Source organism: Stegodyphus dumicola, chromosome 8 (assembly GCF_044657685.1).
Source record: "Stegodyphus dumicola isolate Sdum_Otavi_A_Nest chromosome 8, ASM4465768v1".
NCBI classification, from domain to species: domain Eukaryota; kingdom Metazoa; phylum Arthropoda; class Arachnida; order Araneae; family Eresidae; genus Stegodyphus; species Stegodyphus dumicola.
The window spans coordinates 39882251-39897121 of record NC_140775.1 but is presented as its reverse complement, the minus strand read 5'-3'; the positions used below and the strand labels follow the sequence as shown (position 1 = coordinate 39897121).

The 14871-nt window shown below is 36.1% G+C and overlaps 1 protein-coding gene across 4 annotated transcripts in view; it reads right to left on the bottom strand.

Moving 5' to 3' along the window:
- The window catches only part of LOC118186896 (mitochondrial glutamate carrier 1-like), a 102888-nt gene that overhangs the window by 58580 nt on the left and 29437 nt on the right, over positions 1 to 14871 (bottom strand). For all 4 annotated transcript variants that reach the window (XM_085821751.1, XM_085821752.1, XM_085821755.1 and 1 more), the window contains exon 2: positions 5969 to 6015. In XM_085821751.1, coding sequence (XP_085677877.1) covers positions 5969 to 6012 — 44 coding nt within the window. In that variant the 5' untranslated portion in view covers positions 6013 to 6015. The remainder of the gene's footprint in view (positions 1 to 5968; positions 6016 to 14871) is intronic.

The window sequence follows — 14871 nt, the reverse complement described above, 5'->3', positions numbered from 1 at the left end:
ATTATTTCTGCAAAATATCGCAAACATTATTGCGCAATACGTGCGGCGTAATTCTTCCATATGTGATATTACGCAATCGGAATCAACAGCTGCCGGTATTCGGAGAGTAAAGAACTAAATAAAGGAAAGAAAGAGACTTACTAATCTGGGGCGTTTTTGATTCTAATTTTGAACAGATTGCGTTAAATTTCCGCAATTTTCATTCTTCGCTTGGGTTGGGTAGAGCGCAAAACTTTTAGTCCTATTCATCCAGATTGGACAGTGGCCAAAAAAAAAAAAAAAAAAGTCCGCTGCTTCAATATTAGAGATTTTGCGGAGAAAGGGGAGAACCTCCCAACCTCCGTACTGTATAATGTATTGGGGGGAAATATTCTGACTATTCGATTACTTTCCTTTTATTTAAGCCATTCCGAATATTATTCCTTAGAAAGCTAATCTGTGTAAAAATACACCCATTTTTGGAAGTTTATCTACACTTCAGGCAGCTACTGTAACTATATTACTATAAATATTCATACATATGCTCATAATAAAAGCATAACGATCATAATAAATACGAATATGAACTTACCACGGGGAACGAGAATGCAAATTATTAAAATCTTGATAGAAATTCAAACGTGTGTAGTATTTGGGTGGGCGGAAAAGAATACCGAATGTACCGGAATTTTCTACGGTTTTCGCAATTCTTTGACCAAAAGAACGACGTGCACCTGTCTATACTCTCGCGCGTACCATAGGTTACGTTAATGCAGAGAAAGGGGGGGAAAGCTATTTCCGGAAAGCCATTCACCATCTGACGTTCCATATAAGGACGAAAAGTTGTTTATTTAGTTTCGGCTTTTGTACGGGAGGAAAAATGCGCGTTCATTAAAAAAAGCACTAAAAGCAAAAAATAAGCACTAAAAACAAAAAAAAAAAAAAAAAAAAGGGCTTTAAAGAAAAAGTAAGCACCTATAAGGGCCTTTATATTTTATTTTCAAATATAAGGACTTATAAGCACTTGTAAGGACGGCTACGAACCCTGTAGAAGCAGAAAGACCACGTTCATATACGATCATAAGAACAGATGGAAGAATTGTAGAAAGGAACAGAAGAGACCTTCTTAAAGGAACTAATCAGAAAGAGTTTGCAATACAAAACAACTGTGAGAATGAAGTTATACTCCTAGATGAACCCGAGATAACTAAGAATAGCAGAAGCACTACAAATTTAGATGTGCCTGTAAGTCCTTCAAAACCTAACACAAGTGTTGTGTCACCAAATAGTGAAAGAGGTATAGCATCATCAAATTTTTCAAATGGACATAACTACGTTACTCGATCTGGTAGGACTGTTAAAAAACCTTATTATTTAAAAGAATATGTTTAATTTTACTATTATTATTATTTTTGATAAAAAAGGGAAATATTATATATGTAACTATATCTATTATTATCTTTAATCATAACTGTAATATAGAATAGTAGATGAGCAATGTAGGATAAACGATGTTTGTGTACATCTTGGTAATCATCACAGAGCACATACCCAATATATAAAAAACAACACACAGTCTAACTCACCAGCTATCTAGTGGAAAATGAATAAGATCACATAATACAGGTAGCTGTCCAAGTTCGGTTCCGAAGACGGAATTAGTCGTAATTGATCGTGTGTGGTTTAAAAGAGAATGCGTGCCAGTTTTCCTTTAAAAAAAGAAGAAAAAAATTCTCCAGAAAAACTTTCTTTTAAAGGCAGAGTAATTTTCCGTAACAAATAAAATCAACTTTTGAAAGCGCATATTTTAGAATAATTTTAGAATTTAAATAAATAATCATAACCTTCCCCACTGCACGGGGGTCTTAACAGTAGTGGTTATAGTTTCCGAACTTTTAGCTTTCTCGCGATTCCAAAACTCCTGAATTAGTAAGAAATTGATTAATTTCTCGAAAATCGAAATGTTATCAAGAAAAATTTCCTGTTTAAAAAAAATATTTAAATTTTAATGTGGTTTGTTAGTAGAGGTTATCAAAAGAGATGGCTCAAATGGAATAGCGAAAATTTTACAGGATATTACATGAATATACATTCAGACTGAGGTGAGAACGTCATACATACGTTCTGCATATTTGAAAAATGAAAAAATATGCAACGTCGTTCTATAGAAATACCGAATCTTTTTAATTACATATATCAAGAATTAAATGCATTTTTATTTCAATCAATCCGATTCAAAAAGTTTTTAAAAATTTTCTTGAGGACTGGATTTATTGCTACTACATAGCTTAGTTCATTAATGAATAATAGATTAAATTTGAAAGACACATATCTTACATTTTGCCAAATGGTAACAGACTCGAATGAAAAATGAAACAACGCATTTACAGCGGACGACACAAAATTGCGTTCCCGCCCTTTTCAGCTCAAAACTATTGAAAAATATCCTATTAATACAAAGAAAGAATGGGAGAAACCCCGCAAAATCTGTGTTTTTCACTTTTGCATTGATGTTTGTTTTATGCAAAACATGACAGCTTTTAGCATTTCCAAATCTCATAGCCATACATAATATTCGCACCAGTATCTTATTGCCTTTATCAAAAACAAAATTTCACAACTGCAATCAAATCCTATAACACGACATGGATTCACGTACACAAAGAATGCGCTATTTCGAATTCGGATTTAACTCGAATACGAAAAATATATACGAAATACATGCGAAAAATATGTGTAAAATAAATATATGCAAATATATGTTAACAAATTTATATTTTTGTAAAAAATATACAAAAAATATACAAAATATACAAAAAAAAAATACGAAAGTATACCCCCCAAATACGAAAAATACTGAGTTTAGCAATTACTTCAAAGTGAAATATACATCGTGTATCTGACATATGCGAGTAGAAGCTGTTAAATATTAGCCGCTCTACTCAGTCGCGTCGTGCAAGATGATGTCAAATAATTCATTTCTGTAAAGGAACAGCGTATGAGAATGAAACTGGTGAAAGAAGAATCAAAATCTGCAAAAATAATCTTCAGATGTCATGTGGGTTTCGGAAATAGACTACAAGTTTATGAATGTTGGAACCTACAAATGCTTAGTGAAGACTGTGAATCCACTGGGAGTGACATCCACAGGAAATCAGTCGAAAAAATGTAAGTAAATTCATACACAAAATTCAGACTTTGAACGATTAGCGAATTATCGTACATGAATGCTACACCACAAACTTTTGGGAAAGTTCGGAAGATCACCGACAAGAAACATGCAGGGTTTTCAGGTACACGAATCATTCTGAAATACCATATTTAGGCCCACCAGCGGAAGAGCGGTTAAGCTGCTGAACACTGGTAGTTCGGTTCGAGGTTCGAATCCCGCGAACGGGCTGGCTGCATGGGCGTTTTCGTGGTTTTCCCCATGTGTAACGTGTATACGAGTAAGTTTCCCTTAGAAAGTCCGTGTCAATCCCGAGGTACCCTAGCCCTTCAGGGGATCATCTTCTTGGTGAGACGGCTGTCACGCTCCTGCAGCCCCAGTGATCTATCCTCTTTTCCGTCTCCTCTCCTCTTGGCTGGAACTTTTTCCCTTCTCTTCTCCCTTGTGGTTTCTCTCTTCGGAGTTTGAGGCTCGTCACGAGAGACTGGAACAGTCCTTGTGTCTAGTTTTCGAGTGGCGAGAAAACTGCCCACGTGTTTGCCGTGCGTGGAGACCCGTGTCGCTGGAAAGGAGGGTCCTGGTAGTTAAGGGGCGAGGTACTGTCCCTAACACACTGCTTTGGCCTCTGCTTCAGCTAAACGGGAGGCACATTAGTCGTTCTCACGGGTGTCAATCGGCTGGTCACTAGTCCTTGTGTCAGTGGCTTGGGGATAAGCTCTCGGGAGTACCTGCTTTCGGGAAAGCCGACTGTGGGGCTTCAGTTTGCGTATAGGTCTGGCTAGCCCTAACATAGGATTCTGTGTTCCCTTGTTGGGTTCCGTGGTGGGCGGGGCCGTCGAACCCGAATCATTTCTATTTTAATCATGGCTACTATGTTTCTTAAATCAAATGAAAACAACCACAGTATTGACGATATTGATAAATCTCTAAATAAGAAAAGACTACAGATGCAAATGCCAAGGAAACAATTGAGAATCCGCGCTTCCTTGTTGTCTCTAGTCCTTCTGGCGAACTGCAAAAGATGTCCCCTTTTCTAGTAAGCAAATATATGCATTCATGCATAGGTGAGCCAAGGAACATAAAGCGTCTCCGATCAGAGGACCTGCTTATTGATACTATATCTGCCACCCGGTCTGCTTCCTTTTCACGACAAACCAAATATCTCTGACTGTGTCAGCGCACAAAACACTTAATTCCTGTAGAGGTGTGATCTCGGAGATCGACCTTCTGTGTGTCTGAGAAGAAGAGTTCATCTCCGAGTTTGCTGATCAAAATGTCTGTGGTGCTAGGCGTATCAAGATGCGAAAAGAAGGCCAGTTGATTGACACGAAACACGTGATCCTGACCTACAACACGCCTGATCGACTTCAGAATATTAAAGCCGGATACTTAAATTCTCCTGTAAGACCTTATATTCCAAACCCTATGCGATGCTTCCAATGCCAGTGTTTCGGCCATTCTAAGATGTCTTGTCGTGGCAGCCTCACATGCGCCCGATGCTCACAGATTGACCACGATTCTGATAATTGTACCGCTGCGCCTTTGTATATAAATTGCAAAGGTGAGCACCCAGCATTTTCTCGCTTGTGACCAAAATGGAAATCGGAAAAAGAAGTGCAGACTGCAAAAGTTACTAAGAACATCTCATACGTCGAAGCGAGAAGATTAGTCCAGAGCACACAGCTTCGACCAAATACATCATACGCCAGTGCTGTTAAAAAATCTCGTACAGTTGCCACCCAAACATCAATAAGCACACAGACTCTACCAAATAAAACCCAACCGACTACATCCAACAAGAAAAAAGAAAATTCAACTCATTTAATACACAAAAATGAAACAGTAATTCATAGTAAACCTAAAAATGTGAGTCAGAAAATAATTAATAAAAATAGAAGTCTCAGCAATAGCTCTCTTGATGGGATGATTTCTGAATCTGTGGATTCAGATAATATTGAAGTAGAAGAGGGTCTAGAAGTTCCAAGACATTTACTTCCACGAAAAACTAAAAAGCAGCACAGGGAAAACAAAAACCATTCATAATAGCCACCATCTTCTCATGGAACTGTCGCGATTTCCACCGAAATTTGCTCGACATTCAAAGCTTTAAGCAATGCTTATCATCCTGTATGCTTAGCAATACAGGAGACAAATATGAAACCAGAACAACAGGCAAAATTTCGGAGGTTTTCTTTCGTCAGGAAGGATAACCTTGCAGGTGAGCGTGCCAGTGGAGGTGGAGGTCTCCTCACCTCACTGGATTATCCATCAAATGCACTTTGTTTGGCGACATCCCTCCAAGCTGTTACTAGTCAAACAAATTTTGATATTGTTGTTTCAGTCGTTTCTCTATATTTGCCTCCAAATGAGCACATTGTTCAGCAAGATTTAAAAGGTCTTATAGAGCAGCTGCCTGAGCCCTTTATCATAACAGGAGATTTTAACTACTTGCGCTACGACTAAACTTCACGGTTGCGGTGCCGTGCGCTACAATATAACAAGCGGTAAAGTGTCTCATTTACGCGTCTGCGAGTGCAATCCAGAGCTGTAACTCGAGAAATAAACAATCTCGTTGTTAGGCGACGTGTGCACCACGTTATTTTCATTTTTGCGTTAAATGCCTATCGACGTGGTGTTCACGTCGTTCGCGGTTTGAGACAAAAGCATCCCGACGTGCGCTGCATAGGATTCTGTGTCTTTTTAGCTCAAGCGGTTAACGGGCTCTGGGGTAGTAAAGATACAAATTTCCGAGGAAGACAAATTGAGCGAATGATTGAAGATCATAGCCTTTGTCTCCTGAATAATGGGCAGGATACTTACTTCCATGAGCCCTCAAGGACATTCCACGCTCTCGACCTTGCCATGACCTGAAAGAAACAGGTTTCTATTATTTAATTTGATTTCTGTCTTGAGATTTTACGTTAGAATTTTAATGAATCAAATGTTTTAGGATTTTATACCTATATTGCATATCTCATTATCTGAATCATAATCAGCATTTTCATCCCACCATTTCAATATCTTTTACTTGCTTCGATTTTATAAGTGTGCTGTTAACTATAGACATTTTTCTTTATCTAAAATTTGTACTTTAGTTTGTATATTGAAAAACAAATCCTGTGTTTGGCGCATATGGCCTTTAGAGCTTTGCGCCATAAATCTACTACCACCACCACCAGCACCCTTAAAAAGTCCTCCACTAAGGCATCCCTCCCCTTAGGCAGATAGCCCTAGTGTGCTTTGCCATAATTAAATAAACCAAACTGAAATACCAAAATTCTACGCTCCATGCGGCCGCCAAACCTGCAAGCAGTTATTGAAAAATTGTATTGGAAAATACATGCAGGTACTACTACACTCGCCCTCTGATTTCGCTCTGAATGATCTTCACCCTTCTGGCTCTATGAAGGACTCTTTCAAAGGAAAACATCTAAAATGAAATAATTCACACAATCAAAACCAGCTCCACGGATAAACAATATAGGCGGCCATTTAAAACGCCGATTTTCGTAAGGAACCAGGTAAGTTGTTCTGACAACCGATAACTAAATAAAAGCATATTTCGCTTTGAATTATTAACTTATACGAGGCGCCAACTACACCGACGATCTAAAACGCCGGAGACAGGGACCTGCAGGCAGTTCTCCAATAGTTCTGGAATAGTCAACACAATTCTATGCTGCCGGAATGTAGAAGATCGTACGCAAATGGGAAGAATGTGTTACAAGGGATGACGATTACGTTGAAAACTAATACAGATAATTTCAGATTAACTCTCATAACTGTCTAGAAATTAAATTAATCCGAATATTTACTGAACACTTTCGAAAACTGGTAAGGCCTAGGAAATTTTATTTCATTTTCCAACATTACGTTGTTCATAGTTTTTCATGCTATAGAATAGTGCATTCGGTGATATTTTGTAATAAATGTTTTGCCTTTTGAAGCAATTATCGATCGTGTTTGATGTTACTTCATTCCATGAATCTTGTTCAACATTCGCAGCATCAAAACATGAGAACAGTCGTATTAATTTGAGATGCTATTACCAAACCGTTCGGGTAGCCCCGATATTTTATTTTGAATTGTTGCGTTTTTCCTTTTCTGACATTACTTTCTTCCTTCAGCCATACTTGCCAACCTATGACACTCAAAAAATCAAGAGATTTTTTTAAGAAATCAGAAGATTTTTCATAACGTTAAAAAGACTTTTTAAATGATGAAAATATAGTTTTTAATAATGAATTAACTTTAAATAGTAACTAATTCTTAAATGCAAGCGACACAAAAATACCTTACACATAAAAAAAACATTTTTATTACTTGCATCGTTTAAGAAAACGAAAAAAAAACTTTAATCAGTTTTCGTACAAATGTTATAAATAGTGGCAGATTTTGCTTTCTTTAAGAAAGAAACTTCATAATTTTGTTCATAGCAATTGCCACGTAGGCCTGCTTTCGCTAATAAAAGTTTTTCTAATGTGTCATCACTAATTTTAGATCTAAATTTAGTCCTCGTTTTCGCAACAACACTAAAAATCCTCTCACACTCTGCATTAATATGGGGAACTGTCAAGATGGCCAACATAATTTTAGACAGTTCACTATATTTTAAAATTCCATCAGCATCTTTCAGCTTTCCAATTAAACTCCACTGGGTGTCAATCCTAGCTGATTTTATAACTTCATCCAAGTTTTCTAATTGTAAACTGCTGTTACGCATCTGTTGAAAATGTTTCAATTTTCCCTTCCTTTTAGAACTCCTTTCAAGATAATAGTAAATATCAACAATGTGTTCATCCAACATTTATTGGTAAAGAAGCTGCCCCTTTTTCAGCTGCTAAATTTAAGAGGTGACAGGTGCACCTCATAATCTGCAAATCTGAATTTTCCTTTCTTAAGATGCCTGCAACACCAGCCTTCAAGCCTACCAATACTGGTGCATTATCGGCACCAAGTGCTAAGCAATCATCTAGAGGGACTACATTTTCTTTTAAAGTTTTAATAATTAGTACAGGCTATAGTAAAGCCTGTCAAATGTTCTTCTAAAGTGGGGACAGAAAGTAAACTGCACTCATTTTCTGAAGACTCTGGATTAAAAAAAGAAACACTAATTGGATACAGTTTTGAATCGGTATTTTTGCTTCCATCCGTACAGAGGCAGAACGGAGCTGTTTTAATGCAATCAATAACTGAAGATTTATTTTTCAAATCCATTTCTTTAACAATTGCACCTGTTTTGGTTCTTGCACTTGAGTATTTCTTAGCGATTTCACTATCGGGAAACATTTTTCTAAATAAAGCTGCAGCGTGATCCGATGCATTCAGTGGCAGGTTGTGCTCCAGTAAAAAGGCACAGAACAAATATTCTGCATCAATAACTTTTGGGTCTTTTGCTTCCCAATAAAAATTAAATTTTTCGTTTTTTCAAAACAACTCATTTTGTCCTTGTGTTTTTGTGTACGCACATGTTTGAGAACATCCGCCCTTCCACCATGCGAAATCGAAAAATCGCAATGACAGGCGGTACACATTGCAAATTTATTACATTTCCTTGAGGAAATAATGGAAGGAAAGTCAACTGTGTACGATTTTTGAAACGTACACGAGTATTTCACCTTTCTCGCAGAACATAAGAAAAGATGATAATTTCTAAAACTATTTTCCGAAGGCACGTGTACTCACACAACTCAGGACAAAATGATCGAAATAACTAAAGAACATCCAAATAACAGCTTGCTTTGTCCTCATTGGTTAATATATGCCAGGTGACACGCAGTGGAGCACAATGCCCATTGGAGAACTGGAGAACGACGTTTCTGGATACGTATATGCTCTCACTCACAAAGCAGAAGTTATCTAATTCGCAAGGTTTTGTTTTAGATATAATCTAGAGAAAATTCAATTGCTTTCAGACGTCCAAAATCACATTTTTTTGTTCATATAACAAAGTATTAAGCCAAGTTCCATAAAAATCGTGAGAAATTTTAAGAATAAGAAAAAGTCGGGAGAAATATATTGTAAATTGGGTTGGTGGGAGAGCGGTCGAAAATCGAGAGTCTCCCGCCTAAATCGGGAGAGTTGGCAATTCTGCTCACGTTCGTATGGGGTTCGTAGATTTGGAGTGAATAACGACGACACTTGATGAAGTATCGAAACACACTTTATTTACCAATATTAATCAGGACAGCTCCAAAACACTTTTACAGTCGTCGAAGATCTATAATATACACGCTGGAACAATCAGCGACACAGCCTCCACACTGTCAGGCAATAACGGTGGAGAAAGCTTCACTGCAAAGCACCAGAGTACAGCTCCCGACGCTGCTTGGTCGTGCTCGGAACAACACGTACTCTCGAAACTCTCCACGCTACAACTCGCGATGCACTCGACGACACACAAAGCACAGCTCCCGACTCTTTGGTTCAGTCGTTTCCGGAGCTCAGCACGCTCTCTCGACAGGATTCGTACACATTTCTGCACATGAAAATTAAGTACTTTTAAGGACTTTTAAGGTCCGTTAATGAAAAAAATTAAGGGCATATGAGCAAATGGGAACTGAATAAATTCAATTAAAAATATTATCTATGCCTGAATTTCACTTTTGTGATACCATCCTAAAAAAATAAAATAGATCTCTAAGTAGTCTGCATTATTACTAAACATGAATTAATTAACATAATTATTAATAAGTTTGAGAATAAAATGAACTTTATGCAATTTATCAAGTAGCATTAAATATTTTACACTTATAACAGATGGACATATTTGAAAGAAGATAAGTGACATTTACGTTTTACTCACAGTTAGCTTTATGTTGATTTTTTTAAATGTCTCATTTTATCATGTACTTGGTCAGTCTAGAGGTTGAGTAAATAGCAGGTAGATTTTATGTCAAACGGCATAGGTTAAAATGAGAAGTAAGATCATAATCAGCATGATTCAGAACAGAAGACTGAATGTTGTTATTGCTGCTGCTTATCTAGAGAGAGACCTGCTCATTACAACAAACCTGAAAGGCCTGATGTAGGCAGGTTGAATGATGTAGATATAGGCAGATGAAAGGCTGATGTAGGTTCGTAAATGTTGAAAGTTAGTCGGCCTCTGTTTGATGCAGTTAGTGCCGTAGCTTCGTGTAGAGTTTCAGGGGTTGAAACCCAGTTAATATACTTCAAGGTGCCAATAAGCCATTAAAGCACCAGAGGTGATAAGTTATTTTGTATTATTTTAAGTCTCACTAGATGCAAAGATTAAGTTTTACTTGAATTTTTACGTTTTTGTGTTTTATCTTGTGACCACAGTGAGTATTAATGAAAGGCAATAACTCGCTTTAATACGTAGAGATAATTTTTAAGGGTAAGCAGTTAGTTATAAATAATTAAATTAGGTAATTAGATAACCTTAGTCATTATGGACTTACATGGCCACAATTAAATTTTATTTTTTAACAATATTTGTTAAAAAAAAGCCCTATTAAAATCAAAATCTAATCAAATTTCACAGTTTAAAATGCATGTAATTTATAACATTGATTCTTTAACGATATTAGAATAATTACACATTAAAAACTACAAAACATTTATGTTTTGAAACAACAACACTCAACAAAATATTTATCCGTCTTTTTAATTTGAAGCCTTCCCAAACATTTTGGCTAGTTTATATCGATTTCCTTCTCTTTAAGCATTTTTTCTAACAATTAGAGATTTGTTTCAAAATGCAAACCAATGCTCTCGCTAATTTCTGCATCAACCTAACTGCTTTATCTCCTAACTTGTCAACCTCTCTACAATGTACCTATGATGGTTTACTTGATGTGGTAAAAGTTAAATAGTCGAAAACCCCCAACTGATGGGAAGCAAACTATCGCTATGTCTGAAAATAACTAAAATATCAGACAAAGGTTTAAATAAGCCTCTTATATAAAAAGAACATAGAATACAAAGGCATGTTCTGATGCTAACAAAATCATTTACAGCTCACGTTGACGTAATTAAACAAGAACAGTCAAATTCAAACTAAAAGTGTGGACTAGTGGTCAAAGATTATATAATTTAATTTAATTTTAATCTGGTTCAGTAACTCTATCATAGGAGGAAATAGAAATGGGAAATTATAGTAAAGGCTGAATTCATAAACAATTGGGTAATTTACATAATAATAACTGCACATTTCTTTGAAGAATAATTTTCTTTGTCTTTATTATTTTCTTTCTTCAACACGATTCCTTTTCTTTTTGGATTTAATTAAAGATTTCCGTTATTCTAAAAAACATGAAATGCATTTAAAATGTATTGAAAATGGCTAATTTTATTTATTTAGTAATATGAACATTCAGAAGAAATATATATGGTAAAGGCCGGTTAGAGAGCCATTGTGGCAGAATTTTTAGAATTTAGTGACACACCGAACAACAAAATCTAGAAATGACACAACTTTTAGAATTTAGAGCAGGCATTGGAAGCAGAATTTAGGCTCCACATAGATTGCATCAGGTGGGAAAATGCCTAGTGCCAGCTCTGTGTATGATGCATTAAAACATATTAGATGAATCTTTTAAATTGTAAGTTTTCAATTTCTCTATTAATAAAAAATCTCTTTCTATAATTTGCCTGCCCATGTGACAAGATTAGAAGCATTTTTGTTATTTTCCATGCTTGTGTCTAGTGAAAAGTAGAGAAAATAAAGGGAAGATAAACATGTTAAGAAAATGATTTTAGTATCAGGAGTAAAACATTCAAATATTATGTTTTCATTGTTCTTCCAGACGTTTTCCAAAAAGTAAGAAATTCATCGCAAACTTTCAGTAAAATACATCCATTACGTGCTGATACCATGGAGACATTTTTCATTTTGTCACATATTTCTCGAATTTTCTAGAATCGTGGGTCTATAAATCTTGCCTTCAAATCCTTCTAAACTTTCCAAGCTACAATGGCTAAAATACTAAAGAAAAATTATCCCTAGCAATTCAGTAACAGCAAAAAGCCAAAAATATTTTGGAAAAAAAAGGAGGGAAAAAGTGTAAAATTATTTTTATAGAGAAAACTGATACATATTCTGAGAATTTTGAATATTCTGAGCCAATTACATGGGAAAAACTTTTACTATGAAAAAATTAAAAAGAAGATATTTTTAACTAATTACATAGCTAATTTTGCTTTTGCTAAGAGCCATTTCGTAAATTGTGCTTTATAGCATTATACCTTCTTTATTTTTCAAAGTCAAAATATTGTATAATAAGTTGCCAAAATGAGATTTTATAATATGACAGCGAAAATTAAAAATGTTTTATTTTAATGCTATTTTTTAAATATAATTTCAATATATTACCTTTATTTTAATGAAATTTATCAATGTTAGGATGTTTTTAAAAAAAAATCGTCCAAAAACTCTCAGATCTTGGAATTAAAAATTTTCTATAGAAACTGATCTTAAAATCGCCAAAATGTTGATAAGTCGCCAAATTTAGAACCGTTTAATAAAAGAATTCACATCTCCAAAAGCGAAAAGTTGTTTAAGAACTCTTTATTAGAGAAAATGAATTTCGAAATGCTTATATCTCACTTCTTGCTTAGAAACTTGAGTATCTCATCAATTATATTAGAAATAGAAACAAATTATAACCCATAAGCCCATTCAAAAGATAACCATGTATGCCAGTGAATCGCCGAAAATATTCCTCCGAAATGCTAATTCACACTCAAAATGGCAATTGTAAAAAGAAACAGAAATTTCAGATGATTAAAATTAAGGACCTTCTGCTGATTTTGGCCAAAATTAAGGACTTTTAAGGACCAAAAATCGATTCCAAAAAATCTAAGGACTTTTAAGGACTCTTAAGAACCGTACGAACCCTGCTCGACGATGCACTAGCCACGATACACTACGAGACTCTTTCGGTTCACTCGACGATCAACTCGGCACTCGCTGCCCGGCTGTCAACTCGATCGACTCCGCACGGACTGACTAGATGAAACATACGCACTCTAGACGAGACACACTCACTCGCCCTCTCGACGAGACACTCTCTCTATCAGCTCGCTAGGCGAGACACTCACTCTCGCACTGTATGCGAGGCACACACTCGATACTATCTCGCACTCTAGACGAGGCACACTCACTTAACTGAGTGCGGGCCAGCAGGGTTTATATAGCTTTCGGCTTGTGTTCGAGAACATTCTGGGCTAAACCGGTAAGAATTCGTTCCAGAAGGTTCTCCAGCCGTCCATGGTATATCGCCAATTTTTCGCCAAATGGGCGATTTCTCGCCAAATATGGCAACCCTGTCTTCCCTTGCTATTTTATGACAACCCTGAATCTACTTTGCGGGGAAGCCAGCTTACCGCGCCTGTACATTTCGTAACAGAATTATCAGATTAGTCTCATATAAACTGCAGTTTCGATCCCAGGGTAGCGGATTAAACTAATTACATATCATAATTTGACGTATGAGGAGGTTTTTTTTTTTCCAATTTCTGAATTTTTTACAAAAGTACTTTTCGAGAATTAGGAAACTTAAAAATTAAAGAGCAATAATTCTCGAGAAATTCTTGTAAATACCAAAATTTTCCCCGACAGATTGCTCGAACCTAATCCTTGGTTCACCCTACATCGGTTTGGTTTATTGAGATTACGGCAAAAGCACATTAGGGCTATCTGCCTAAAGGAAGGAATGCCTTCGTGGAGGCCTTTCTAAGGGAAACTGGCTCGTATACACGTTACACATGGTGAAAACCAAGAAAACGCCCATGCAGCCAGCCTGTTCGCGGGATTCGAACCTCGGACCGAACTACCAGTGTTCAGCGACAATACCGCTCGGCCGCTGGTGGGCAGCTGACCCTACATGAGTATTCTGGCATTATTTGTAATCTTAACAGTTCTGTTACCTTCAGGAACAAGTTTGTGAAATAGACGGAACCCAAGCCATACTTACCGATATTATTTCTCCTATTATTCAATTTATTTTCGTCGACTGCACATATATTTGTGAACTAAATTGAATTTCAAAACAAAAAAAAAAAAAATAAATAAAAAAAATGAAAAAGCAAATAGCTAAGCATAGAACTTGAAATGCCTAAAATCGGTACATGAAATGGTCCTCTTTCTTATCATTTGTGCATATTAATTTTTTTTAACTGAATAATTATCCATTTTCGGTAAAAGATTGGTGGCCAATGAAAATTTCTCAAAGCTACTGAAAATTTTTCAGCGTAATTCTGACTCCGCCATTCACGCTACAACGAATCTTCGCACGACTTAAGATAGAAAGTTCTTTTACCAAAATACTTATATGAAAAAAAAAAAAATCTAAAAAATTTCAGATTTTATATTACTGCCAAAGACACGTTTTTTTCACGAGGAATTCAAAAGGGAAAAGTGATACAGATATTCAATGTCATTTGACGAAAAATACCATTAGACATTGTAACGTCTTCGTGTTGCTACGCTACCAACATAATACCAGTAAGAAATGTAAAAAAACCTCGCGTATAAAATATCCGTGCTTGAAGATGCACGCGATGTTGATGTTGAAGAACGCTTTAAAATCGCCGAGTTTGTTAATCAAAAATTCGTTACAGTTTTACGAAATATGAAACAGATAATGAAACGAATTCCAAATTCGGGCTTCCAGATGCTCGTATTCGAGTTAGGGACTACGTTATTCAAAATTTGATGTCTCTAGGTACCGTTGTTTTTTTACAATACGAGAAAAATACAT